This window comes from Rousettus aegyptiacus, unplaced genomic scaffold (assembly GCF_014176215.1).
Source record: "Rousettus aegyptiacus isolate mRouAeg1 unplaced genomic scaffold, mRouAeg1.p scaffold_m13_p_8, whole genome shotgun sequence".
Taxonomy (NCBI): domain Eukaryota; kingdom Metazoa; phylum Chordata; class Mammalia; order Chiroptera; family Pteropodidae; genus Rousettus; species Rousettus aegyptiacus.
In genome coordinates, this window is record NW_023416311.1 from 27,126,847 (window position 1) to 27,153,840 (window position 26,994).

The following is a 26,994-nucleotide window of genomic DNA, read 5'->3' on the forward strand; positions in this document are numbered from 1 at the left end:
TATACCCCAATTAAAAAAATCTAAGTAAGTAAACTAAAATGTCTTTTAAAAAAACAGAGATATTCAGAAAGATTGTGCCAGGACAGAAGTCCATTCCTGTTTGGGGTCAGTAAGGTGTGAATGGGTGCCCAGTCTCCGTCTCTGCCCCTTCCCCTTGACTGGCTGAAGCAAGCACCTGAATGTTACGGTTATCAGAGCAGTTATCAAGGCCCAGTAGAGGCTGCCTCCCCAGTCACGTGATGTGGCCCTGTTTCCACCTGATTCTGGGTGACCTTGAGGACTTAGGGGTGTTGCTGGGAAAGGGGAGGAGGAGAGAGGCAGAGACTAGGTGGTGGAGCAGGTATCCATCCGGCTGCAATCCCCCGAGTCTCCACTCCTGCTATCTCACCCTGGGAGAAGAGGCCAAGCCAATCCTGTCAGCAATGCTGGTTTGAGGTCCCCAGTAGGAGGCTCACTCAGTGGATCCTGAGAAGCCAGGTAGTTCCACACAGGGGTTCCTCCTGGGTCTGCTGGCGACTTCAGCTCGGTGCTTCTCTTGAGATGATCAGTTTTCACAGAGGAACTGGGTGGAAAGTTAAGTCTCAGACTCTCCAGAACAGTGTTTTCTAAGACAGAACTCTGCTTTAGAATGAGCTGGGAGTGAGTATATGTGTATATAAAGAGTGATCATCAAGTATGTGATTAAGATGTGCACTTTTTAGAAGTTTGCTTGTTTGTGCTGTTTGGTTCTAGGTCAGATTTTCAGGTCTCATGAGAGATGTGTGAAGGAGTGACTCAGAAATCTCTGTTATTAGTATACTTGCAATAGCTGATCACCAATTTGAACACTCACCTCGAAGGTGGGAAGGAAATTTGCTTGTTTGTGCTGTTTGGTTCTAGGTCAGAACCCCTGCTGTGGCTGAAGTTGCCATTATTTGTCATTCCAAATGACCTGGCAGATGGCCCCTTTCTTTCATGTTTACCTCCAAATCTGAGTAAAAAAAGTAGACTCATATATCTTTATGTGACCATTTTTTTTTCTTTTAAGCTCTTTGTTTTAAAGATGGGAAACACTCAAAGTTATAGGGGGTCAGGACTGAAATCCAGGACTGGAATCTGTAAGACCCTCTTAATCTGCAGTGGCCCTTTCCAGGGGTTTGGGGACAGAAGGTGCGGAGGGAGCGGGTTTAGGAAGGTGCACTGTGTTCCATCCAGCACTGCGGATGGCGGATGGCGTGGCAGGTGAGAGTGCCGGAGCTGGAGGACCGCCTTCAGTGCCCCATCTGCCTGGAGGTCTTCCGGGAGCCCCTAATGCTGCAGTGCGGCCACTCCTACTGCAAAGGCTGTCTGGTGTCCCTGTCCCGCCACCTGGACTCCGAGCTGCGCTGCCCCGTGTGCCGGCAGGAGGTGGATGGTAGCAGCTCCCCACCCAACGTCTCCCTGGCACGGGTGATCGAAGCCTTGCAGCTCCCCAGGGACCCAGAGCCCAAGGTCTGCGCCCACCACCGGAACCCACTCAGCCTGTTTTGCGAGAAGGACCAGGAGCTTATCTGCGGCCTCTGCGGCCTGCTGGGTTCCCACCAGCACCACCGCGTCACCCCAGTCTCCACTGTCTACAGCCGAATGAAGGTAGGCAGCAAGGGTGCTGAGGGGCGGGGAACTGGGCCACCTTGGGGGCACAGGGAGCCCAGCGCCTGGGCGCTCTGGAGCCATCACTTGGCACAGAAGTGTCCCGCGGGCCTCTAGTTCCCTTCAGCCCTGTCCTGGAGCAGAGCTCCAGTGCATTCATTCCTCCGTTATGCTCTGAGCAGGTGTGGGGGATTACAGCAGTGCATGTGATGGAGCACATCCCGAGTCATGTGCTAGCCCTTTCCTGTCTTTACGTTTCTTTGTAGCCCTCATTTTGTTTCTTGAGCGCTCCTGGGACTGCACTTGTAGACACACCAGGGCAGGGACTTTGCTTTGTTCCCTTGGGTACTTCTGTGCCTGGCATGTAGTGAAAGCTCAAAATGTATTTGTGAAATCAATGGCATCTTGTCCTCCTGGACCTTTGCTTCAGGTCTAACAGATCATAATTTAAGATAATAAGAGTGAACCATCTTGGGTTAATAGTTTATCTAAGGTTTATGAAGGATAGGGTTGTTATTGTATTCTATAAATGAGAAAAGTGAGGGTCAGCGAAGGTAAGGGTCTTGTCCAAGGTCAGACAGCTTGTCAGTGGCAGAGCTAGGACTCAAACCAAGGCAGTTTTCTTTCCACTGCAACAATCAAGAAAGGGCAGGAGGGGTTCTTGGAAGTGAATTATTGTAGGGTGCCTGGCCTGGTGTTTGAGGGGAGGGGGGCATAAAGGTGAAAAAATACAGGTGAGGGGAACAGGAAAAGGAGAGCATCCAGAGCTGCAGGCAGAGGGCCCCTTCTCGTAAGCTGTTCTAGGGGGTTTCCTGGCTGAGTGCTCCGGGCAGCATTTCTTTGCTCCTTCAGCCCTGAGAGACAAGTAGGAAACTTACACTGGGCCAGCCAGGTCATCCACCAGCCCCTCCTACCCATAAAAACTTACTGGGCTTCTAATCTGTGCTGGTGCCCATGGTGCAGTAGTGGACAAGAGGTTCATCTGCCCTGGGGGAACTCACAGTCTGGGGGTCTGGCAGAGTCCCATGTGTTGGGTACTGCCCTCAAAGTTAAATATAGGCGATGGTGAGACTACCTAGAACATGGCTTCTGCATCATCTCAGGTGGTCACAGAAGGTTTCCTAGAGGAAGTGAACTGCTAAGCCAAGATTTGAACCACAAGGAGGACTTGATAGAAAAAGAAGAGAAGGAAAAGCATTCTAAATATAAAGACAACATGTGCAAAAGACCAGGAGGCAAACAGCATGGCACATTTGAGGATTTATGTCATTCTATTAAGCTCAAGGGAGGGTGGAGTAGGAGCGAGATGGGATAGGTGAAGTAAGCAGGAGCCAGGTTACGGAAAGGCCTGTGTGACACAAGATGGGATTTGTAGTTTATACAGAGAACCATGTAGAAGGGGTGGGCCTGGAGGATTTTAAGCAGGGTTGTTGTGTAGTTTGATCCTTCTTCAGGAGGATAGATTGGAGACTGAGACTGGGTGGTAACTGAAGGTGTAGAGAAGGCCCACCAGGAGAGTCTGCAGACTGATAAGGGAAGACACCGACGATACAGCCCAAGGAGCACCAGAAGATTTGGGTAGAGAGAGAAACCTGAAAAGGGGACAGAAAGAATCAACAGAGGGAGTAGGAACACTGGCTGAATATGGCCTCCTGGAAATCAGAGGTACAGAGCATTTCAACGCAAACAAGATCACTTTTGTGAAGTGTCTGCTGAAAAATGAAAAGAGTCTGTCAGCTTTAGCAGGAAGACTTGATTATCTTGGCAAGAGTAGTTTTAGGGGAGTGTGGAAGAAGGAAACCCCATTTCAATATAATGAAATAAAGCCCACATTTTATTAGCAGACAGCTGCCCAGGAGAGAAGGAAATACTTGGGAGCTTGCTCATTATTTCTGGCTAGGAGCTAGGTTGCAGCTTTGGTCTTGGTTTGGATGTGGGTTTTTGTGATCTCAAGACTCTGTGTGATGTGACTAAATTGTTCCTTTAAAAGATCCCTTTCATGCCTTCCTGTCTTCTCCTATTGATTGAGGTCTCATGATACCTCATTTTCATAATTCTGTTTCCTCTCCCTGTAGCCCAGTTGCTGAGAAAGAACTAGTCCCATATCTCTGATTTAGGATTGCCTTTGGAATGTCTTTCTTGGGCTGTTGTGAGATATGATGCCTCGTTATCCACTAAAAGGGCTCTATGTCCATTTATCTCCACACTGGCATTATTCTTTTTACCCTGCTCCCTTCCTGAAAGGCTCTTGCTGCTGACTTCTGCTTGGTAACTATCTAAGCCAGAGTTTGTACACTCCACGGGCACAAAGCAGCAGGGACCTGGTTAAGTAGTACAGCCAGATGGTGGTCTAAATGGTCCTGCTCGGATCCCTAAGGGTAGGCTGGATTTGGAGGCAGGGCAGCCCAGAAGTGAGTTTACTTTGTCTTTGGGAGGCCCTAAATCTAGGCTGAGCCCAAGCCTGCCAGGGATGGGTTCAGGTCTTTATAGTATATGGGACTCACTAGGTGTAACCTGAGCCACCACATGCACCAATGGCCTCACCTGGGGACAGCCCTTTTGTGATGATTCTTGATCAAATACCTACTAATTCTGGACTTCCTGGTGACTGAAGAGTTTACCTGGTGAGTACCCTAAAGGCAGCATTCCATGCAGGGAAGATTGGCTTTAGACTGGCAATCACCCCTTTTGGATGTTGTGTGGTGACTTCCGGTGGCTGTAACAGTGTTAAGCACTTCTCTCCATGTCTTAGAGAGGGATGACATGGAGATCCTCTTCTGCCTGGGCAGTTCCTATCATCAATGTAGAATATTCCTGAATAATCTTAACTATTTTGAGGTCAAGGGCAACTGGGTAGCTCTGGTCCCTGTCCTGGTTCCACTGGAATGCTAGTGGCCATTAGGATGTTCCCTAAAAGGGTGAGGCCCAGGGCTGACCCCAAGGAACTGAGAGGGTGAAGGGGTCAGCTACTCACAGGGTCATGGCATGTTGCTTCCAGGAGGAACTCGCAGCCCTCATCTCTGACCTGAAGCAGGAGCAGAAAAAGGTGGATGAGCATATCGCCAAACTGGTGAACAACAGGACCAGGATTCTCGTGAGTGTCCTTTCCCTCTGCCCTTTCCCATAGAGCCAGGTTCTAATTTGTCCTTTACAGGAATCCATGTCTCTATATAAAGCTGAAAATTCAAAGCATTCCAGGGCAGGGTGGGGAAGGTGTAAATCCTCTCAGGGGAATTCAACCCAGTTGTCAGGACTGTCTCCAAGTTGGCTTGTGTCCTCCATGTCCTTGGGACTGAGATAACCCAGAACCCATGTCCCAGAGGTAAACAGCCCTAAGCGAGGGCATGATTGGCCCGCCCCAGCCTCCTGTGTCTGCTTGACCTTGACAGTCCATGTGGTGCCTGCTCAGCACCTTGGAGAACAGGGGTGGAAAGGCCTGAAGCCCTCCTTGGCTGTCTGCTTTTCCTCAGTGAGGTGCACCTTGGGGCTGGGAGGGTATGGAGCCCGGGGCCCTGCAGGTAGTCATGAAACAGGAGCAGAAGCCCAGGATCCCCTAAGCACCTCTTACTCTTGAGAGGGAAATGGCATTACCCTGTTGGATGGAGACAGAACTCAGGGTCACACAGAAATCCTGGTTATCTCCAAAACCTGCTCTCCCAGAGACTTTCAGACTTCTTTCAGCTGTGGAACCCTGTGATAAAGCAAAATCTTATGTGCACACTTAATAGTTAAGCCAGGAAAAAGCAGAGCTGCTGCTTTGAAATGAGGACTGGGGGCTCAGCCTTGGCTCTGCCACTATTGCTCACCACCATGGGCCCCCATGAGATGCCCAGTCACAGTGTGAACATCTGGGCAGGAGTCAGTCCTGGGACTCAAGTACCAGAACTAGCCTAGTCAAGAAGGCCCAAGCTGTCAGGCTCTGGGGACACAGAGGTCAGGCATTGCTAGGTGGCTCTGCTGCAGCTCCAATCATAACAGGTCCTCCTTGTCCCAGAACGAGTTCGAAGTCTTCAGCTGGGTGATCCGCCGTGAGTTCCAGGAGCTGCACCACCTGGTGGATGAGGAGAAGGCCCGCTGCCTGGGGGGAGTAGACGGTCACACCCGTGGCCTCGTGGCCTCCCTGGACATGCAGCTGGAGCAGGCCCAGGGCAAGCGGGAGCGGCTGGTCCAAGTTGGGCATGTGCTGGAGCAGTTTGGTAATGAGAGTCACCATGAGTTCATCCGGGTGAGTGGACAAGGGAGCATGCCCCATGTCAAGGCCCTCAGAGCCTTCTACTCAAAATGACTTTTGCATAGCCTCTGCCATGCCCTAACCCACCTCTCTCTTGTCTTCCAGAAGTACCACTCCATGGCCTCCAGGTAATAACCTGGGAGGGAGCCCTCAGCATGGGTCGGGTGGCTGTGGGCACAGGCATTTCCTCTCCACCATTTTCTCCCTTCACTTGCACCAGTGTCTTGGGAGCAGCTGCCCACATCTGGCTCTCTACTGGGCCCAGGGGAAACAGAGATGCAGTCAAGTCCCTGTCTTCAGGGGTTTCGCAGACTGGTGGGAGGCAGACAGTAAACTACGGTTATATCACTGTGGGTACCTAGAACAACAGAAGTTCACACAAGCTACAGAAATAACACAGTGGAGGTGGTGACTGTGGGGCGGGGAGAGATTGGCAAAGCTGTGCTTGGGTGGACAGCTGAGAAGGGGGAGGACAGGCGTTTGGCAGGCAAGCAAGTACATGAAAGGGCAAAGTAGTGTGTGGACTTGGGAGTAAGTTCAGTATTGCTGGACTGTGAAGTATGACACAGAATGACACAGGAAATGAGGTGGGAGAGGTGGATAATAGCCATAATGAGGGTGCTTCACACCTGCACTACAGCTTGTGGGAACAGATTGCATTTAGGGACAATTTGGTTAGGAGCATTGATTTAAATGAAAGGACAGAGTATCTTACTGGCTCTGCACTAGGGTCACTGTGTAGAGAAATGGTCCTGAAACATTAGCATGCATCAGAACCACCTGGAGGGCTCGTTAACACACCATCACTGGGCCCCAGTAATCAGTTTCTGATTCAGCAGCTCTAGGGTGGGACCCGAAAAAATTTGCATTTCTAACAAGCTTCCAGGTGATGCTGCTGGTCCAGACCTACAATTGAGGAACACCATTATATTTTCCCTTCCAAGAAGAAAGATCCTCTGAGAGCGGGTGGAGGGGAGAAACTGATGGGCATCTAGAGTGCACAGTCTTCCAAGCTGTGCAGTCTGGTTGGACTTGTATGTGGGTGCAGGGGTGGGGCACACAGGATGCAGCTCCACCATCACTATCAACTGTTGCCCCCCAGAGCAGAGCTGCAACAGGTCCGGCCCTTGGAAGGTACATTCAGCCCCATCTCCTTCAAGCCAGGCCTCCACCAGGCTGACATCAAGCTGACTGTGTGGAAAAGGCTCTTCCGCAAGGTCCTGCCAGGTGAGAACCCAACCCATCCTTCCCGAGGGCTGCTGACATAATGTACAGAGGAAGCTTGAGAGCACAGGAGTGGAGTTCCACCAAACAGTCTGGGTTCAAGCTCAGCTCCGTCGTCTATTAACCAGGGCGAGCTGTGTAATTTCTGAGCCTCGGTTTCCTCATTTGTAAAGAGGGGATATTAACACCCACCTCGTTAGGCTGCCTATTTATAAATATACATATATGTGTGTGTGTGTGTGTATAGTTTAGTGCTTATAAATATAGCTATTGCTCTATCAAGAGAACTAATTTAATTAACTCCTTCATTACTGTCACATAAAGGAGATCGGCAGGTTGATTTCAGCCAACAAAGACAAAAACAGTTTATATAAGAGAAAAAGGCGGGGAGAAAAAAACCACAGTCAGTCTATGGCCATGCCACCCTGAATGTGCCCGATCCTGTCTGATCTTAGGAAGCTAAGCAGGGTTGGGCCTGGTTAGTACTTGGATGGGAGACCACCTAGGAAGACCAGGTGCTGCAGGTGTTACACACATGTACACACACACACACAGAGAGATAATCTCTCAACCGTATGTTGTTTGCATATTTTTGGTGTAAATTGATCAGCTGGCAGCTAGCAAAGAGGTTAGTTGGGATAGTTTGTCCTCAAATAAGCTGCTCGGGTATCAAAAAAAAACAATTTCGTTTTGGATTTTCCAAAAAACCTGGGGAGTTTAGCTGTGGAGCACAAATGACAGGCTAATCTTCCAGGTCCTTCCATCAGCACCTCTGCCTTAGGCACCATGTTCCTCACCAAAAGGCCCTGGCTCACAGCTGTTTATTTTTCCCACCCTTCAGGAATCATTTTATTACATAAACATCCTTATGGTGCCTATTCTGTGCCCGGTCCCTTCTAGGCCCTTAGGATTCAGAAATGAGGCCTACGCAGTTCCTCTCTTGAGGAGCTCAAGGCCTCCAATCAACCTTTCTTGGGACAGGGTCTGCTGCCTTCTGTGTGTCTTGAAAACATCTTTTCTCTGGTATTTCTCAGCCCCGGAGTCTCTCAAGCTGGATCCTGCCACTGCCCACCCTCTCTTGGAGCTCTCCAAAGGCAACACGGTGGTGCAATGTGGGCTATTGGCCCAGCGACACGCCAGCCAGCCTGAACGCTTCGACTACAGTACTTGCGTCCTAGCCAGCCGAGGCTTCTCCTGCGGCCGCCACTACTGGGAGGTGGTGGTGGGTAGCAAGAGTGACTGGCGCCTGGGGGTCATCAAGGGCACAGCCAGTCGCAAGGGCAAGCTGAGCAAGTCTCCAGAGCATGGCCTATGGCTCATCGGCCTGAAGGAGGGCCGGGTATATGAGGCCTTTTGCTGCCCGAGGGTGCCTCTGCCTGTGGCTGGCCACCCGCACCGAATTGGCATCTATTTGCACTATGAGCAGGGAGAGCTCACCTTCTTTGATGCTGACCGCCCAGATGACCTGAGGCCACTCTACACATTCCAGGCAGACTTCCAGGGCAAGCTCTACCCCATCCTGGACACATGCTGGCACGAACGGGGCAGCAACTCACTGCCCATGGTGCTGCCCCCACCCAGTGGGCCTGGCCACTTCAACCCCTCACAGCCCACCAAGCTGTAGAGTTACTCCTGAGGCTGCCTGCCCACAGGCCCTTCCCACTTGGGGACGAGGACTTGAGGGATTCTGCTGGGTCTAGGAAGCAGAGATGACGTATTTACTGTTTGGGGAGGTCTTCATGCCTGTGTGTCCCTGGAAACATTTAAAGATAGGGAGAAAAGGACTATAGTCCCCCATCAGCCAGGGGTGTTTACTAACCTATTTTCAGATTATTAACCTGCTTATTAACCAGCAGAACTAAGCCCTAGTGTCCATGAGTCAAGCTGGGCTTCCCTTGGTCCTCCTAACCACGCTCTCTGCTTAGTTTTCTAGCTCTTCAAGTGATTTGCAAATATTAATTGCTATACATACATGCTGCTTTATGGTTAGGTCTTTTAAAGCAGCCCCAACCTCTGGTGGGGCCATAGCTTGTTTCCACCCACTGCCCATTAGTCTATAGTTAAAAGTCGCCTGAACCACTCTGTCACTGCTCTGTCCTTAAAGACCTCTCTCGACTTCTCATACTTTAGATGAGATGAAAATGACGCTAATTCAAAGCAGAAGCAAGTAGGGGCCAGATGGGGGTGCAGCCTGGGCACATGGGGGTAGGCCCAGAGCCCATGTCTGTTCATGGTGAGCCTGCCCCTGGCCACAGCTGATGGCTTCCACCCCAGACCAAGGCTGGGGCAGTTGAATTCGCTCCCAAGAATCTGAAAATTGGAAGAGAAAGAATGGTTGGGGCTGAGTCACCTGAGACCTAGTGCTTTAGATCCCAACTTCATGCCAATGAGGTCTGTGGAGCCACCTAAGAGCCTTCTGTGGGGAAAAGCTCTCCCTCGGTGACCTGGCATGTATCCACATGGGCCAAAAGAGCAAAGGTTTGGCCAACAGCCTACCTGAGTGACACTCTAGGAATGGCAGAGGATGGGAAACTTGTGAGGTGCTGCCTCAAGGCCATGTCCACTCACCTCCTCGTCCCATTGGAGACTGTTGGGAGACATCACCTCCCGGGCGCTGATGAAATATAAGGCTTTATGCTCCACCTCCCTCTGACTAGAGTTGCAGACTATAAAACAGCTTAGCTGCATCTAGAACTGGCTCCTCACAAACAGGATATCCCACAACTCATGTTGCAATTACCAGCCCTTTGACTTCCATATCCTTTTTGGTGTGTGCAACAAGGATGACATGGAGCTGGCACCTTTGGCTAATCTTCCTTCTGCTGTTTATGTAAATAAACTGAATCAAATGGTATTTGTCATATCTTTACTGGCTGAATCTGTCAGGCCTTAGCCGTTGTGTGGTTGACACTTTTCGGACCTAGTTTTTTGGTTATACAGCTCTTCCTTCAGTCCCAGGACTGGGCTGAAGACTGTCACACCTCTATATCCACTCTCCACCCTTCTCCATTTTGCTCTGTGTCCTGGGAGGCTGGTCCCGATGGAATGCAAAAGGCTCTGGCTTCCCTTTGGGCTCAGCTGATGGGAGGGACTTGCAGGAGATCCCAGGGCAGGAGAGGGAGTTTGAGGTATTTATTTTCCTGTTTTTCTGCCTGCTGGGTTATGGGATGGCAGCTTTCCTATACTAGACTCCTGGCAAGTGGCCCTCTCCTTCTGTCACTCCTCTCTTGTTCCTCAAGCCCAGTCTTTCTCCCAAACACCCATAACGCTAATCATGAAAAAAAAAAAAAAAACCATCAAATTCCAATAGAGGGACGTTCTGCAAAACACTGACCAGGACTCTAAACCATCGCTGTCATCAAAAACATGGAAAGTCTGAGAAATTATGAAGGCCAAAAGGAACCATAGGAGACATGACAACGGAATGTACTATAATATCTTAGATGAAATTCTGGGACAGAAAAAAGACATTGGCCAAAAAACTAAGGAAATCTGAATAAACTGTGGATTTGCATTAACACTGATGCACCTGTTACCTACTCGAAGGAGCGGGGATGGTTTTAGGATGGGTCACAACCAGTTGTCCAGCACCATATAAATTCATGTTCTATTCATTCAACAGATTTTATTATGTCCTTGTTTTGAGAAACACTGGTCTATCTGATAAAGAAAGATGAGTGCTAAGAGAGACAAAAGTTTACCCTCATGGAGCTAGCTGGGGAGATGGAATAAATCATAATCATATATAATAAGTGCTATGAAGAAAATAAAATAGAGGATGTGATTTGATGTCGGGAATGAGGAGGGGTTCCACTAAAAGATCGCTTATGAACTACGGAAGGAGTTGGTTAAATCTTTAGACTACTTAGCAATTTTAATGCAGACTGGAGTCAACCCTCTTGCAAAATGCTTGACAACAAGCAGTTAGCAATACAAAGAACATATAGCTGGATACTCTGGCCCACAGAGGCCTGCATACTACGATGCCTGAGATACGTGTGTACATAATAACCTATTATGTACCAGCAATTACATGGGTGCTAGGGACACAGAAAACTACTCCACAATCCCTGTACTCCCAAGGGTCAGGCTGGGAAAACACTCCTATAAATGAATCATTACAATAAATACATGAAAGGCTAGCCACTTGGAAACAAAGTTAGAGCCTTTCCTCACATCATATGCCAAACTTAATTTTAAACTTATTAAAGATTTAAGTGTGAAAAAAATGAAGCCATAGTGATTTCTACATCGTAGGTGTGAAAGGGTTTCCAAATGTGACACCAAAGGCAAAAACCATTAAAGGAAAAATTTTAAAAATGAAAACACCATATTGTCCAAAGCAACTATTAAAGACATTAAAAAGCAACAGTAAACAAGGAAAAAATGGCAATACTTAAGACAAGAGTATATGGTGTTAATATATAAAGGGTACTAAGCATAAGACGGTATAATGTGGTAGCTGAAAAATGACTGCTAGAAATTTATTACTTGCAGGAAATTACTGCTCGGCTATTGCCCTAGGAAACATGGCTATCGCCATGGGAATATAGGCTATCACCCATCGGAACATAACGTCATAACAATAAGCTTTCTGCTTCTGTACCCTTGTTTGCACACCTAACCTGTGGGTCGACAGGTAATGGATAGAAGAAAAATAGACCTTTGTGTTTAGACAAAAGGAAGAATGGGATTTAGGGCTTAAAAACCCTGTACCTCTACATTTCAGGGCTGCTTGATTTGGGGTCTGCGTACCCCTGGCAGACCCAGCTGGCTGAATAAAGAGTGTATTCCCTATGAATAAAGAATGTGTTCCCTATAACTCACTGAGTTCTGGTGGTCTGTGTGTCTTTCGGGGGCTGGCGGCTACAACATTTGGAGGCCTCAGCGAGATCTCAGGGAGTGGCCCTGGTATCTAAGACCTGACTGGCCTCTAAAGTGGTTGCTGTCTCTGTTACAGATTCAAAGGGGTGGCCAACCTGAGATGTTCCAGGGCCCTTAAATGCCGTGATGGGGTTAACACAATTGTCAAGGACGCAACTTTCAGGACGACACACTCTTTGTTCCTGGTTGCAATGGGAATCTAGAATCTCTGAGGCCTTGGCTTCTGGATAAAAGGTACCTTCTTGGTTCTGTTGACTGGTCATTGGGGGTCCGTGGAGAGACTGGACGCAGTCATATCTCTTGGACCATGGCCAGGCTGCAGAATGCCGTCTCCTGTGCCCTGTTGTCAGGTTCTGTTTATTGTCTCTGGTCTTGTCTAGGTGGGGGGTGGCAGACTTCTTTGGGTCCATCTACACCTCAGTGATTGTTCTTGTCTGAGTGTGTGTTTTGTGTTTCTGTGTGTTTTCTGTGCACGCAATGCGAGGAAGCCCGAGTTCACAGAAGACACCCTTGGGGTGTCTCCTGCAACATTTCAAAGAAGGGTTTGTAGAGGGAGCCGACTATGGCATAAACTTTTCTCCACGTGGACTAAGGACACTGTGTGAAGTTGAGTGGCTGTCTTTTGGTGTAAACTGGCCTCCAGGGGGGTTCCTTTGACAAAGGTTTGATGAAGACTGGAAGGTTGTCACGGGAAACCTGGGACATCCTGATCAGTTTCCCTACATTGATCAATGGTTAAACCTTGTTCAGAACCCCCCTCCTTAGCTCTACTGGTATGCTCTTTCACTGGGGGCATGGGTTTTAGTTGTGGGCACCCCAAAACATGCAGCAACTGAATCGCCAAGACGGCCCAGTCCCTCAGTTTTCCAATCTTCACCAGAGGACAGTGATCTTCCCCTATTCTATAATCCAGGACAACAGAGGCCCAATAGCACCACCTCACCCCCTCGGATATGAGCAGGTAACCCCTATGGGCCTCCTGCTCCCACTCTGGGCGGGGCACCAACCAATACCACCACCCTGGCCATCCTCCCCTTGCGAGAAGCACCACCCCAGGGGCATCACACAGACAGGCTCTTTATGGTTTAACGTGCCTTTCTCGACTAGTGACCTGTACAACTGGAAGGCACAGAATCCACCTTTCTGAGAAACCCCAGGTATTAATGGGAATCTTAAAAGTGTCTTGCAGACTCACTGCCCCACCTGGGATAATTGCGAACAGCTTTTAATTACCCCCTTGACCTCAGAAGAACCCAGATGCATTCGGACTGAAACACAAAAGATAACTGTGGGAGGGAGGAGAGTTAAGGAAGCAGGGGAACAGACTGAGGAGGAATTTCCCTCCACCCACCCAGACTGGGGAGACAATTTTCAGGCAGGGAGAATGGCCTTAGCGATATCGGTACCACCAGATTCTAATTGGGGAAATTAGGATGGCTGCTCGTCAGCCAACTAACCTTTCTAAGGTAACTGAAGTTATACAGGGAGGAACCTCAGGAATCCCCTGGAGCGTTTCTTGAACGAGGCATACGGGGTATACACCCCCATTGATCCTGAGGCCCCTGAAAACCAGCAGGCAATTAATATAGCCTTTGCTACTCAGGCAGCCCCTGATATCGGCATAAATTGCAAAAATTAGAAGGTTTTGCAGGGATGAACTGGTTCCAACTTGTTGAGATAGCCTAGAAGGTAAGCACTGGATGACCCCAAACGTATGGCTAAAATCCAAAGCTACTATCATCAACCCAGCCAATCAGCTGCCAGACCCAGACCCTGAGACCTTCATTCATGATTGCATAGATTTCACTGGTGCTGTGTGTTCCTCGCAGTGAGACCTCAAAGACTCCCCTCTGTCTGAGGCCGATGAAGTTCTGTTCACGGGCAGGGGCAGCTTCATGCAGGAAGGTAGGAGGTACGCTGGGGCAAGGGGTCGTAACTCAAATTGGCACCATCTGGTCACAAGTTCTTCCCCATAGGACTTCTGCTCAAAAGGCAGAACTCATCGCCCTCACTGAGGCACTAAGATGGGGAAAGGATAAGGCAGTCACAATATACACTGACAGCCGATACGCCTTTGCCACTGCACATGTACACTTAGCCATCTACAAGGAAAGAGGGCTTCTAGCTTCAGCTGGGAAGGACATTAAGAACAAGGAGGAGATCTTAGCCTTACTTGAAGTCATATAGATGCCTAAGGCTCTGGCTATTGTTCATTGTAAAGAGTATCAAAAAGGGAATAGTCCTGAGGCTGAGGGAAACCGACAAGTCTGATGCAGAGGCAAGAACAGCGGCTACAAGGCCAGTGGGGCCCCTGCTACATCTACTGACTGTTGTCCCTGCTCCAGAACTGCCTCCATCTCCGACCTATGCAGCAGAAAGAACATATATTTTCAATATAAGGGAGCCACTAGGAACCAGCAGGAATGGTGGACAACTCCAGATGGAAAAATCGGGCTCTCATAGGCCCTTAGAAGGACTCTCCTCCACTAACTACACCAGACCACATACCTAGGGCGAACTGAGATGCTCCAATTTTAGACCCCTACTTTCACCTGTTAGAAGGGAGAAGAACCACAGAGGAGATTGCCTCATGATGCCCGGCTTGTGCCCAAGTTAATGGGCATAGAGAAAGAAGAACTTATCCAGAGGACCACTGGGAAGTCGATTTCACTGAGGTAACTCTGACTGTGGAGGGCTACAGATATTTACTTGTTTTTATAGACACCTTTTCAGGATGGGTAGAGGCCTTCCCTACCAGGAAAGAGACTGCTTTAGTAGGTACTAAGAAACTACTACAAGAAATCCTCCCTTGATTTGGTCTCCCCAGAACTTTAGGGTCAGATGACGGGCCAGCCTTCGTAGTAAAGGTATCACAGCAATTGGCTAGCTACCTAAATTTGCAATGGAAACTCCACTGCGTCTACAGGATTGGTACAACGAGCTTGTCTCTTAGCAGGATTGGCTGGGTGATGGTGCCAAGGAACAAGGTGGGGAATTTGGAGAGTTACTTTCCATAGTTGCTCTGATTGGCTGAGTCTAGGGTGGGGTGATCGTCTTGCTATCTGCAGCTTTTCCGGGAACTGTCTTGTGCTTAAGATGGGAGTCTTATATTTAAGATGGAGTCACTTTGGTTGTTCAGTTTCATAGTATGGTTAATTGGTCACCCTGGCTAACGACTCTTATAGCTGCTGTAGCTGGACCTTTAATCCTCCTCCTCCTCTTGTTAACTTTTGGCCCATGTTTCCTCAATTTCTTGTTTGGATATATAAAGAAAAGAATTAATTCTATTAGACTTTTAGTATTACAGAATAGAGGCTATGAGCAAATTCCACAATCAAGTTTCAGAATCAAAGATTTGATTGTCTGCTAAGGCCAGTGGGGAATGTGGTGGCTGAAAAATGACTGCTAGAAATTTATTACTTGCAGGAAATTACTACTTGGCTATCGCCATGGGAACATAGGCTATCGCCCATAGAAACATAACATCCTAACAATAAGCTTTCTGCTTCTGTACCCTTGCTTGCACACCCAACCTGTGGGTCGACAGGTAATGAATGGGAGAAAAATAGACCTTTGTGTTTAGACAGAATGAAGAATGGGATTTTGGACTTAAAAACCCTGTCCCTCTACATTTCAGGGCTGCTTAATTTGGGGTCTGCGTACCCCTGGCAGACCCAGCTGGCTGAATAAAGGGTGTGTTCCCTATAACTGGTGGTCTGTGTGTCTTTTGGGGGCTGGCGGCTACAATAAGAGTGAGTGAAAGACATTAACATGTTATAAAGAATACAAATAACATATAGTCAACCTCAATAGAAATTGAATAAAAACAGCAGTAAAATCTCACTGTTTGCCTATCAGATTGGCAAAGATTGAAAGAAAAAAACGAACAGCTACCAAAAAGTGGAGAAATATGCTCCCAGCATGGGCCTCCTTATCCTAACTGACGACTGAACCGACACACGCCTTGGGGGACTCTGATTACCACGGGACCTTCCGGGTCCGGAACCTCCGTGCCCTTTGACCCCGGAAGTTCAGGCGCAGAACCCAGCGCGCTTCCTGACGGAGCTGTAAAGGCGCTGGAGAACGGAGCATGGCGCTATATTCGGCGGCAGCGGCTGTGCTGGCGGGTGTGGAGAGTCGCCAAGGATCCATCAAAGGGTTGGTGTACGCCAGCAGATTCCAGGTAGCGGGGATCCGGCCTGGGCGTGGGGGCGGGGGTGGGGCTGTGGGAGGACTAACTTGGGCCCGGCCCGCTCTCAGCCTGTGTCCTGTTGGCTGTGCGCAGAACGTCAAGCAGCTGTACGCGCTGGTGTGCGAGACGCAACGCTATGCTGCGGTGCTGGATGCCGTGATCGCCAGCGCCGGCCTTCTCCGCGCCGAGAAGCTGCGGCCTCATCTGGCCAAGGTGATGGGCTGAGTAGGGTGGGGCGGGGCAGGGCAGTGAGCCCCTTTTAACTTTGTACCGACTTCATATGGCCCACTATATGACGTTAGTCGTTCCTGTGAAATGAGGACAAGCAACCCCTTGCTGAGTTATTAATTGGGATAGAATGAAAATGCTTTAATTTCGAGCCTAAAAAAGAACAAAAGTACGAAATAGCAATGGCAGGGACTCTTTAGGTAAACCAGAAGGGTGATGTTGACGAGGAGGGATGAGATCTATAGCTCTGCTAGTGAGCAACCATGTGGAAATGGTTCAGGACTAAGAAGAAAGACAGGTTCAAATCTTGATTTGCCATTAATTTTGTGTGTTCTTGGACAAGGACCTCACTATTATCTGTTAGTGTCTGGACAGGTGGTCCGTTTAGCCCTTCCTGTTCCAACACTATGGCATTTGAAGGTATTAATGCTTAGGGTTTTTTTTGTTTCTCCATCCCCAGGTGCTGGTGTATGAATTGTTATTGGGAAGAGGCTTTAGAGGGGGCGGGGGCCGATGGAAGCCTTTGCTCAACCGGCACAAGGCAAGGCTTAAGGCTGAATTGGCCCGGCTCAAGGTTCACCGAGGTGTGAGCCGGAATGAGGACTTGTTGGAAGTAGGATGCAGGCCTGGCCCAGGTAAGCTGAGTTGTGGGGGTGGTGGATATCCATCAAGCCCTTGGAGGAGATGGCCATGTACCTGTCCACTCACAGCTGATTGCCTCCTAGCCTTCCAGGTGCCTCGATTTGTGCGGGTAAACACTCTCAAGACCTGCTCTGATGACACAATTGATTATTTTAAGAGACAAGGTTTCTCCTACCAGGGTCGGGCATCAAGGTAAGCTTAGGACCCTTCTTGGCTGCCTACATCCAGGGAGGTACCTGGGGGCACGGGGGAAACATAGGAAGTAGAAAGGCTGGTGGTCGTGACTCCCATTTTCTATTTTTACAGCAGTTTCTATATTCTCTTCCAAGACTTGTCTTCTTCCATCCCTTAAACATTAATTGTCCTGGGTGTCCCATCAACATTGTTCTAATGTATCTCTCAGTATCTTCTCTAGCTCAACTCCTACTTCTCATGATGCCCATCTCCCAGTCTCGACTTCTCTCTTATGTTCTTACTCTCAGGTTCATATCAGTGTTTCACAATTGCCACATGTGGGAAACTGAATCCTCCTTCTGAACTTTGGACCATTTTTTGTTGTTGTAAAAGTGCATTTATTCAAAATTCAAGATTAAAAAGTAATCCTTCCAAAAAAATATACTTAAACAAGTTATTGGATTATTTTGCAGCATTCTTTTTTTAAACTCAGGTATAACGGTCATGTAACATTAGTTTCAAGTATACAATGTAATGATTTTATATTGCATATCAAATATATTGTATATATTGCAAAATGATTACTACACCCTCCACCACACACTTAACAAAAATTTTTTTCTTGTGATGCGAACTTTTAAGATTTACTCTCTTAGTACCTTTCAACTGCTATTACATCCTCGTGACTTATAATTGGAAATTTGTACGTTTTGACCCCCTTCACCCATTTTGCCACCCCTCTCCCCACCCCTCTCCTCTTCTTTGTATCTGTGAGCTCATTTTTTGTTTTTAAGATTCCACATATGAGTGAGCTCATATATTTGTCTTTATCTGACTTATTTCACTTAGAATAATGTCTCCAGGGTCAGTCCACGTTGTCCTGAATGGCAAGATTTCATTATTTTTTATGGCTGAATGATATTCCACTGTGTGAACACAAGCCTCTATCCTCTGACCTTTTTTTCCCCCTTTATTTTAGTTTGCTGTGGGCCATAGAATAGGGACTTGGGAATGATCAGCACAGTATCTTCATGGTCTGGTTCCAGAGGTACTAGCACCTTTTTCTGAGCAGGAAAATAATTTAAGATTGGACATGGTTTCCTTTGAATATCAGGTCCTGGGCCTGAGGGCATTAAAAATAGTAACTCTTCCTCCTCATTCCCTGCCACCGTAAAATATCCCTCACCACCACCCCCGTATTTTCAGGGTCCTTATCCTGCCCCTTCTCTAAGCTCACAGTACAGTATTTGTTTTAGAAACCCCATCTGCACAGGTCTTCAATGACTCAGAATGGTGTACTGCCTTTAAGAAAGGATTGAAATACACTCCTGCTGTGCCCCCTTCCTCCCTTACAACTCTTGCCTGTGTTTGTTTGGATCCCTAATCCCCAGAACCACACTTTTGAGATGGACACATTATCTATAAACCCCAGGGTAACTTGTCATGATGCAGATTTCAGGCAAAATAAATGTTTTTATTAACAATGAAAAAAAATATATTCTACGGTGTGTGTGTACACACCACATTTTCTTTATTCCATTGATGGACATAATGTCTTGGCTATTGTAAATAATGCTGCAGTGAACATAGGGGTGCCGTATCTTTTTGAATTAGTGTTTTCATTTCCTTTAGATAAAAACCCAGAGTGAAATTGCTGGATCACATGGTAGTTCTGGTTTTAATTTTTGGAGGAACCTCCATACTGTTTCCCGCAGTGGCTGCACCATTTACATTTCCACCAGCAGTGCACAAGGGTTCCCTTTTCTTCACATCCTTGTTGATAATTCCCATTGTGACTGGTGTGAAGAGATATCTAATTGTGGCTTTGGTTTGCATTTTCCTGATGATTAATGATGTTGAGCATCTTTCCATGTACCTGTTGGTCATCTGTATGTCTTCAGAAAAATGTCTGTTCAAATCTTCTGTCCATTTTTAAGTTGAATTGTTGTTTGCTATTGAGTTTTATGAATTTATATATTTTGATATTATCCTTATCAGATATGACTTGTAAATGTTTTCTTCTATTCAGTAGGTTACCTTTTCATTTTGATAGTTTCCTTTGCTGTGCAACAGCTTTTTAGTTTGATATAGTCCCACTTGTTTATTTTGGCTTTTGTTGCCTTTGCTTTTGGTGTCAACCCCAAATCATTGCCAAGACCAATGTTAAGGAGCTTACTGCCTGTGTTTTCTTCTAGGAGTTTTATGGTTTCTAGTCTTACATTTAAATCTTTAATCTACTTTGAGTGGAATTTGGGGTATGGTATAAGGGAGTGGTCCAGTTTCATTTTGCATGTGGCTGTCCAGTTTTCCCAACACCTTTCATTGAAGAGACTATCCTTTCTCCATTATATAGTCTTGGCACCTTTGTCATAAACTGATCATATATGTGTGGCTCTCTATTCTGTTCCATTGATCTATGTGTTTTTTTGTTTTGTTTTTTTTACTCTTTTGATTACTATAGCCTTGTAGTATAGTTTGAAATCAGGGAATATGATGCTTCTCGCTTTGTTCTTTCTGAATATCACTTTAGCTATTTGGGTCTTTTGTGGCTCCATGTAAATTTTAGGATGGTTTGCTCTATTTCTGTGAAAAATGTCATTGAAATTTGATAGGATTGCTTTGAATCATGAGCTTAAAATATTTTTCCATTTATTTGTGTCTTCAATTTCTTTAATAGTTTTCATTGTATAGGTCAGGCCTTTCACCTCTTTGGTTAAATTTATTCTGAGGTATTCTTTTTGATGCACTTGTAAATAAGATTTAAAAAATTTTTTCTCCTGATCCATAGTTCATTTTTAGTGCATTGAAATCCAACATATTTTTACATATTGATTTTGTATCCTGCAACTTTACTGATTTTGTTTACTAGTTCTAAGAGTTTTTTTGGTGGAATCTTTCAGGTTTTCTATATGTCATTTACAAATAGTGAGTTTTACTTTTTCCTTTACAATTTGGATACCTTTCTTTCTTTTTTTGTGTAATTGCTCTGGCTTGGATTTCTAGTACTGTGTTGAATAAAGTGGCCTTGTCTTGTTCCTGATCTTAGAGGAAAACCTTTTAACTTTTCATCATTGAGTATGGTAGCTGTGGGCTTGTCCTATGTGGCCTTTGTTATGTTGAGGTATGTTCCCTCTATACTGACTTTGTTTAGTTTTTGTCATAAATGGATGTTGAATTTTGTCAAATGCTTTTTCTGCATCTGTTATGATTTTTACCCTTTAATGTGATGTATCACATTGATTTGTTGAACCATCCTTGCATCTTTGAACTTTGTATCTCCTGCATTTCCTCTTTTAACCTAACAGATACTACAATTATGCACTCAGTTGGTCATACCAGAAACTGAGTCATCCTAGATGCTTTCCTCCTCTCCCTGGTCATTCACTACTCTGACTTCGGCATCTTTCTCAAATCCACTCCTTTTCATCCTCCTGGACATTACCTAGGTTTAGGTATTCATTTCCTACCATGATTGGCAGAATTTCCTAATTTGGTTGGCCCCAGAAAACTCTGAAACCTAGTCTGATGCATTACTCCCCTGCTTAAAACCCTTTCATGGCTCTCCATTGTGCTATGCACCCTGCTCTCTCTCCAAGCCCATCTGCTGTGGCACTCTATGCACCTGGTGTTCCGGCAGTGCTTGCTCTCTGCCCCGATGCTTCTCTGCTTCCCTGGTCTCACTCCTTCTTGTTCTGTCCTTTGACAACTCTGGGAAGCTGCCTCTGCTCTTTCCCTTTCCCCTGTGTTTTAGATGTTCCTCCTTTGTCTCTATCTAGCATGTTGCTTGGAGACCTGGGTAGTAGAGAATGGCTGTGTTTAGGTTTGAATTCCAGCTCTGCCACTTGATAGCTTTCTGAACTGAGACATTATTCTTTAGGCCTGTTTCTATGCGGGTCAGGTGGAGAGGACAGTGCTTCTTTGCATAGTGAATATTGCCTTCACCTCAGCTCATGTAACTAAATCCTAATCCATCAGGAATCAGCTCAGCACTCAACCTCCCTGCAGCCCCCTTCACCCTCCAACCTTCCCCAAAGTAATAATCTCTCCTGAGGTTAAGTTTTAGCAGCAATGGCTGACATTTATTGAGTACCTAACTTGTGCCATATATTTTTCTGAGTATTTTACACAGATTAACTCATTTAATCCTCACAACTACCATTTTTCAGATCTGCAAACAGGCTGAGATGAAGGCACTTTCCCATGCTTTCACCACTGGTAAATGGCTGAGGTGGGATCCTGAAACCAGAGTTTTGCCTGAGAACACATTTCTCTTAACTGCCTGTTATAGCACCCTGTTTATTTCTTCAGTATTTGTTGTGTGAATGAACAGTTAAAAGTGAGGTAACATGTAAAATGCCCAGCCTGGTGCGTAGCATGGAAGAATTCTGAAAATGGTGGATGAATAGTTCTCATTCTCTGGCAGCCTCGAGGACCTAAGGTCCCTCAGAGGGAAGTGTTTTCTTCAGGATCCCTTGTTGCCAGAGCTGCTTGTGTTTCCTGCCCAAACAGATCTGCATGAACATCCACTGTACCAAGCTGGTCACCTTATTCTACAAGACAAGGTAGGGAAGGTGGGTAGAAGAGGGAAGAATGTGTGGGAGTGATGGACCTGGAGTCTCTTCACCCAGCCATTATGTTCTGCCCTGCCAGGCTAGCTGTCTCCCAGCCATGCTGCTGGCTCCGCCCCCAGGTTCCCATGTCATTGATGCGTGTGCTGCCCCAGGCAATAAAACCAGTCACTTGGCTGCTCTTCTGAAGAACCAAGGGTGAGTGTCAAGTTCAGAGGAAGGAAATAAGGTCTGATCCTGTACTTGTTAAGAATAAGGAACTCATTATTCCAATAGGTCTGAAGGCTGAAAGGAAGATTTTCCTTTAAGTATTTCTGGACTTAGGATAGTTCACAGTATAGCTCCAAGCTAAGCTTCCCAGTAGATTGCAGGTGTGAGATCTGAATCCCTTAGCTCTTGCAGGTCATTTACGTTATTTTACCTTAACTCTGCCCTGTTTCCTAGGAAGATCTTTGCCTTTGACCTAGATGCTAAGCGGCTGGCATCTATGGCTACTCTCTTGGCTCGGGCTGGAGTCTCTTGCTGCCAGCTAGCAGAGGAGGACTTCCTGGCAGTCTCACCCTCAGACCAGCGTTATCGTCAGGTCCAATACATCTTACTGGATCCTTCTTGTAGTGGCTCTGGTAAGATGGGGAAAAATTGTGGCTGAGGGACCCCATAGACCCAGAGAAGCAACCTTAGAGCAAAAGGGGTTACAATTCATTTTGGCTTTGGGTTTAGTTCTGACTCAAATCATCTTGTGACCCTGGGCAAATGTGCTCATCTGTAAAGTGGGGATTTCAGCGTGAAATAAATTGTCTCTAATTAAGTCTCTTCTTTAGGTATGTTGACCAGAAAGCTGGAGGAGTCTGGGGCAGGTACACCTAGCAAGAAACGTTTGTATGCTCTGGCAGGGTTCCAGCAGCGCGTGCTGTGTCATGCGCTCACTTTCCCCTCCCTGCAGCGTCTTGTCTACTCCACATGTTCCCTTTGCCAAGAGGAGAATGAAGATGTGGTCCAGGATGCCCTGCAGCAGAGCTCAGGAACCTTCAGGTAGTAGGTTTCTACCAGGGTCTTGGGAATAGGGGCTGCTTTGTTTTACCTACAAGTCTTTGCTAATTCTTCTCCACAGGCTGGCTCCTGTTCTACCCTCATGGCCCCATCGAGGCCTTAGCACTTTTCCAGGTGCCGAACACTGCCTCCGGGCCTCCCCTGAGACCACACTCACTGGTGGCTTCTTTATTGCTGTACTAGAACGGGTAGAAGTGCCAAGGTGAGTTGGGTGCCTAGTGGAAAGATGCTGAAAGATTGGGACACATCTAACTTGTACTTTTCTTCTAGCTCAGTCTCACAGGCCAAAGATTTGGCACCAGAGCTTAGACCCAGCCCAGGCCCAAAGAGAAAGAAGAGGCGGTGTAAAGCAGCACCTGCTCCTAAAACGCTGCCTTGCATATAGTAGGTACTCAAAGCTTTGACTTCTTAGGGTGGGAGGAAAGGAGGACACTAGTCCTCCCCTCAGCTTAGCCTTGGGCCCTCAGGCCCAGGCAGCAGTTTTGTTTTTAAAAGATTCTCTTTTTTATTGTTATAGGAAGGAAACGAGTAACCGAGTAACCATTTCTCCAGCTGGAAAGACAGTGGATTTCTGAGTCCTCTGCGTCCCTTCCCAGCGCGATGTTCTTGCTGGTGAGAGAAGTGCTGCCCACAAAAATAAAAGGCAGGACATGATCTACAATAGATCACAGTTTTTTCTTTTTTTAATTCTTAATGACCTAAGCAAGGAGAAAAATCTCACATTCATACTAAAAATTCCAACTAGACTCACAGGAATTAAGTATTTGTAATGGAAAGTCCCAGCCTCCCGTTCCTGTCCAGTGCACGTACATGTACACATACACACACACACTCATACTCAGGCGGTGCCAGGACACCCTCTTCAGAGAGTTCCTGGATCAACTGTCCTGTAGAACTGAGGTAAACTAGCTCAGAGTTCTAAAACTAAGAGGGTCTACCTTACGTAAGGTATAGGTAGAAGCTTGATTTCTAGGCCCGTGCCCCACCCCACCCCTCCAATCCTAGTAAGTATTTGGGACTTTAGGTTCAGGCCCCCTCTTCAGCTCCACAGACAGTTAAGTATTAATAGAGCTCTTCTTGGGGTTAGGGAGGAACAGTCCTCTGCCACAAAACATTCAACCTCAGTCACGAAGTGGGGAGGAGGACTAGTTAATCTAATGTCACATTATTTATGAAGTAAGAATTACATTTTTATATAATGTGTCCAGAAGGAGCTCTAGTCCCTCAGGAAAGCTGCCAGGGACAGCACTTGAGCCCCTTCTTCACACAGGCATAACTTAACTATACAGGCTAATTCCTAGTCAATAGCATTTATACTTAACCACCTCAATGAACCAAGCTTGAAGGAATTTAAAAGGCAATTTAGCTTAAATACAAAAATAAATTTATTTTGTTAAAAAATGTTTAAATATTTTTTCTTTTAATTTAGACATACGCATTCATACTTCTCCCAAAGATGGGCATGGCAGCAAGGCTCCTGGGCCTGGGGTATGTGATTTTGGAACAAAGAAAGAAAAGGGGGAGGGTTGGACACGCTGTTGGGAAGGGGAAAAAAAACTAAGTATAGGTCATTAATTTAGGTTTTCTAACATATAACTAGGGGTGATGTAGCCTCTTGTGAGGTCAGGAAGGTGGGAGACACACAGCAGAGAGAAGAGGTCTTTGCTTCCCCTTGGCTCCATCCTCCTGGGCTGCCAGCCCTTAAAAGTCAAACACCATTTGAAAATCTAGGAGTCGGCACTTGTAGCCGTAAAGTGGTGCTACTTTCCACATTCAATTAGCTTAAGTCCCAGAAACTTTAAACAGTTAAGTCCGGCACTACCAACATGCCGCCACTCATACAATTCAATTCTTCCTCCAAACTCGATTCAAAGAGCAATAGACATAAGCATCAGACAAAGTAACACAGGACAAGGCTTTAAACATACAATCCTGGAGAGGCAGATGTGCCCAATGAGGCCAGCAGGGAGCTTGAGCAAGGAGGCAGCTGAAAGCAGCAGTGGGCATCCTGCCTGCTTCCAAGAGTTTCCCTCTATGGAGCAAGGGATCACCCCTAGATCTGCCAGGCTAACAGTCTTGAGCCACCAAGCTTTTAGGGGCCAAACTGGCAGGTTTGGGAATTAAACACTGACTCAGACTTGGCAGGAGGAAGTGGAACAGCATAAGCAGCACCCACTGGGATCTCCAAGGCAAAGCTAGATTCAAGATCATTTAAAAAGGAATAGATCCTACAAGGAACCAGTGAGGGACAAAGCAGCAAGAAATGGGGAAATAGTCCCCTAAAGGGACCAGAGGAGAACCACCTTTTATAGCCAAGCCAAGCAAGGTAAAGCTTTAGGGATAATCCATTTCCCCCAATCCCATCAAATGCATACTAGAGGGACAAGTGGGTAGGGCTCTACCTCCTACCCTCTGGCAGAGATGGCTTGGGGGGTAGGGGGATAGGTAGGAAGAAGGGAGACCCCCTGACTAAGCTTAAACACTAAACAAGTCGGGGAAATGGACGATATATACAGCTGTTTTCTTTAGTTCTCTCCAGCCAACTGTTCAAGTAAAGGATCAGGCTTTTGCCCTGCCACATCCTACCACCCTCTCCCCCAGGAGGCCTGAGGCTTCTGTTTCCTCCAGGAGAGGGAATTGGCTGCCAGGGCTGCTACTACCTCCCTGGTGGTGGCTGAAGCCAGAGGTCTTGGGTAGGTTTGCTTTATGGAACCAGACAATTCAGAGGCTCTTCCTAGCAGATGCTGAGGTCCAGATTTGGGCAAGGGGTAGAGGAAATGAAGGGCAAGGGACAAAGGCTACTTCTTGCGGGTGTGCTGTCTTCGGGCCTGCAGTCGCTGTCGAGCCCCTGGGGTCTTGGATCCTGCACCAATGGAAAATGAAGGGGCCGCCGATCCTGGAAAGATTCAACAAGATCTCATCAGAGCATCGACCTGAGAACACTTTTTGGGGGGCCCCAATCTCTGGAAAGTAGGGCCAATAGAACTCTGAGTACTTGAATAGGGCTTCTGCTGTATCAGCTGCATTTGAGGAGGGATCTATTAAATGGCAAAACCCCAGAATCGTAGTCTGGGAGAAGCCCAGGAAGGCATTTTTACCTGGCTTCCCAGTGACCTGGGAAATTCTGCCCCAGATGGTTCCTCTCTGATCTCTGCTGCCAACTCCAAACCTGGGTTTTGCGGGACTCCCAGCCAGCCAACATCTTTCCCATGCTTATGACCCTGATGTTCCCCAGAGGGCCTCAGCCAGGAACCTGCCACTCCACCCCACCTCACCCCCTCTTACCAAAATGTCCAACTCCAACAAAGCCTTGGGTGGGTGTTGAGGATGCCCCAAAGGGGAGGCTACTGCCTGATGTGCCCACTGCAGGGGCAGGGGTGTTCTGACCAAAGGTAGGTGTAGAGGTGCCTAGAATGAAGAGAGCAGAGAACTGTAGAGACTAGGCCACTGAGCAGAGAGCATCAAAGCAGATGGTAATGAATCTTGGGAGGTCTGCTCTCTGTGGGGGCACTCCCCACAGCACAACACCTTATCCCTGGACCACTAGTTCACCCATTATATGGAGTTGTACAGGATAATTAACACCTGGTGCTCCAGGTGAGCCTGCTTGTCTTCCCACTAAATGTCCAGCGACAGAAAAAGCCCCTCAGTGTTGCCTTCTTGCCACCTAAGGAATATAGCGTCTGCATTCCCTTGGCCACCAAAGCACAGCAGAGGGGGACAGTCAGTGGGTCCCCCACCTCCCAGCTCGATCAAGTCACCTCCCTTCTATCAAGACTAATCTCATTATTCCTCTTCTGTTTACCTGTCCACGTCCCTCCAGAAACCTGAGCCTCCCACCAAATTCACCATCACTTGGGAGGCTCCACCCTCCCTGTTGGTCCCCTGATCTGCCTATGGGGCCCACTGGAACTCAGTCATCAGTAAACTCTCTTGCCCTCAGTGAATCCCGCCACCCGATACTGACACTGCTTTCCATAGAGCACCTCTCAGGGAAGGCTGCATTTTGTCTCAGATGCACTTGTCTTGGTCCAATGTGAGGTAGGTGTCTTGCTCCCTGAGGGCCTGACCTTGACAATCTTTTCTTCTCCCCAACCTCCGCCACCCATTCCTACGGTCTGTCACACCTTGCTCTAACTCCTAAATCTTAACTGCAAGTACTGCAGTCTTTCAGCTCAGCTGTTTCTAGTACT

The 26,994-nt window shown here is 47.2% G+C and overlaps 3 protein-coding genes and 1 pseudogene across 5 annotated transcripts in view; 3 read left to right on the forward strand and 1 right to left on the reverse strand.

Moving 5' to 3' along the window:
• The first annotated feature begins 374 nt into the window (after positions 1 to 374).
• Positions 375 to 10,301, forward strand: TRIM50 (tripartite motif containing 50). Of its 2 annotated transcripts, none has more exons than XM_016146482.2 (7): positions 375 to 477; positions 1,195 to 1,608; positions 4,607 to 4,702; positions 5,603 to 5,833; positions 5,945 to 5,967; positions 6,942 to 7,066; positions 8,098 to 10,301. In XM_016146482.2, exons 2-7 carry the CDS (start codon positions 1,210 to 1,212, stop codon positions 8,685 to 8,687), a joined length of 1,464 nt encoding a protein of 487 aa, XP_016001968.2. In that variant the 5' UTR covers positions 375 to 477; positions 1,195 to 1,209; the 3' UTR covers positions 8,688 to 10,301. The 2 variants fall into 2 exon arrangements, with proteins under 2 accessions (XP_016001968.2, XP_016001970.2); XM_016146484.2 differs by having other exon boundaries at positions 5,948 to 5,967.
• LOC118607285 lies at positions 7,471 to 7,590 on the forward strand (annotated as a pseudogene).
• A 5,680-nt stretch (positions 10,302 to 15,981) lies between the features above and the next one.
• On the forward strand, positions 15,982 to 23,462 carry NSUN5 (NOP2/Sun RNA methyltransferase 5). Of its 2 annotated transcripts, none has more exons than XM_016146561.2 (11): positions 15,982 to 16,130; positions 16,233 to 16,352; positions 16,828 to 17,002; positions 17,093 to 17,201; positions 21,607 to 21,745; positions 21,834 to 21,949; positions 22,196 to 22,374; positions 22,573 to 22,783; positions 22,863 to 23,003; positions 23,072 to 23,189; positions 23,319 to 23,462. In XM_016146561.2, the coding sequence occupies exons 1-10, from the start codon at positions 16,038 to 16,040 to the stop codon at positions 23,184 to 23,186; spliced, it is 1,398 nt and encodes a 465-aa protein (XP_016002047.2). In that variant the 5' UTR covers positions 15,982 to 16,037; the 3' UTR covers positions 23,187 to 23,189; positions 23,319 to 23,462. The 2 variants fall into 2 exon arrangements, with proteins under 2 accessions (XP_016002047.2, XP_016002048.2); XM_016146562.2 differs by having other exon boundaries at positions 23,072 to 23,185.
• Positions 23,463 to 23,466: 4 nt separating this feature from the next.
• The window catches only part of LOC107511807 (nuclear envelope pore membrane protein POM 121C), a 30,767-nt gene continuing 27,239 nt past the window's right edge, over positions 23,467 to 26,994 (reverse strand). The window contains exons 12-13 of the mRNA XM_016146559.2: positions 26,087 to 26,209; positions 23,467 to 25,697 (exon numbers count right to left, since the gene is read on the reverse strand). Of these exons, the coding sequence (XP_016002045.2) occupies positions 25,600 to 25,697; positions 26,087 to 26,209 (221 nt within the window). The 3' untranslated portion in view covers positions 23,467 to 25,599. The remainder of the gene's footprint in view (positions 25,698 to 26,086; positions 26,210 to 26,994) is intronic.

Coding starts and splice junctions, on each gene's coding strand:
- TRIM50 (XM_016146482.2), top strand. CDS start 1,210: ATGGCGTGGCAGGTGAGAGTGCCGGAGCTGGAGGACCGCCTTCAGTGC. Junction 4,703..5,602: donor ACAACAGGACCAGGATTCTC/GTGAGTGTCCTT, acceptor TCCTTGTCCCAG/AACGAGTTCGAAGTCTTCAG. Junction 7,067..8,097: donor CTTCCGCAAGGTCCTGCCAG/GTGAGAACCCAA, acceptor GGTATTTCTCAG/CCCCGGAGTCTCTCAAGCTG.
- NSUN5 (XM_016146561.2), top strand. CDS start 16,038: ATGGCGCTATATTCGGCGGCAGCGGCTGTGCTGGCGGGTGTGGAGAGT. Junction 16,353..16,827: donor TGCGGCCTCATCTGGCCAAG/GTGATGGGCTGA, acceptor CTCCATCCCCAG/GTGCTGGTGTATGAATTGTT. Junction 21,950..22,195: donor GCTCTTCTGAAGAACCAAGG/GTGAGTGTCAAG, acceptor CCTGTTTCCTAG/GAAGATCTTTGCCTTTGACC.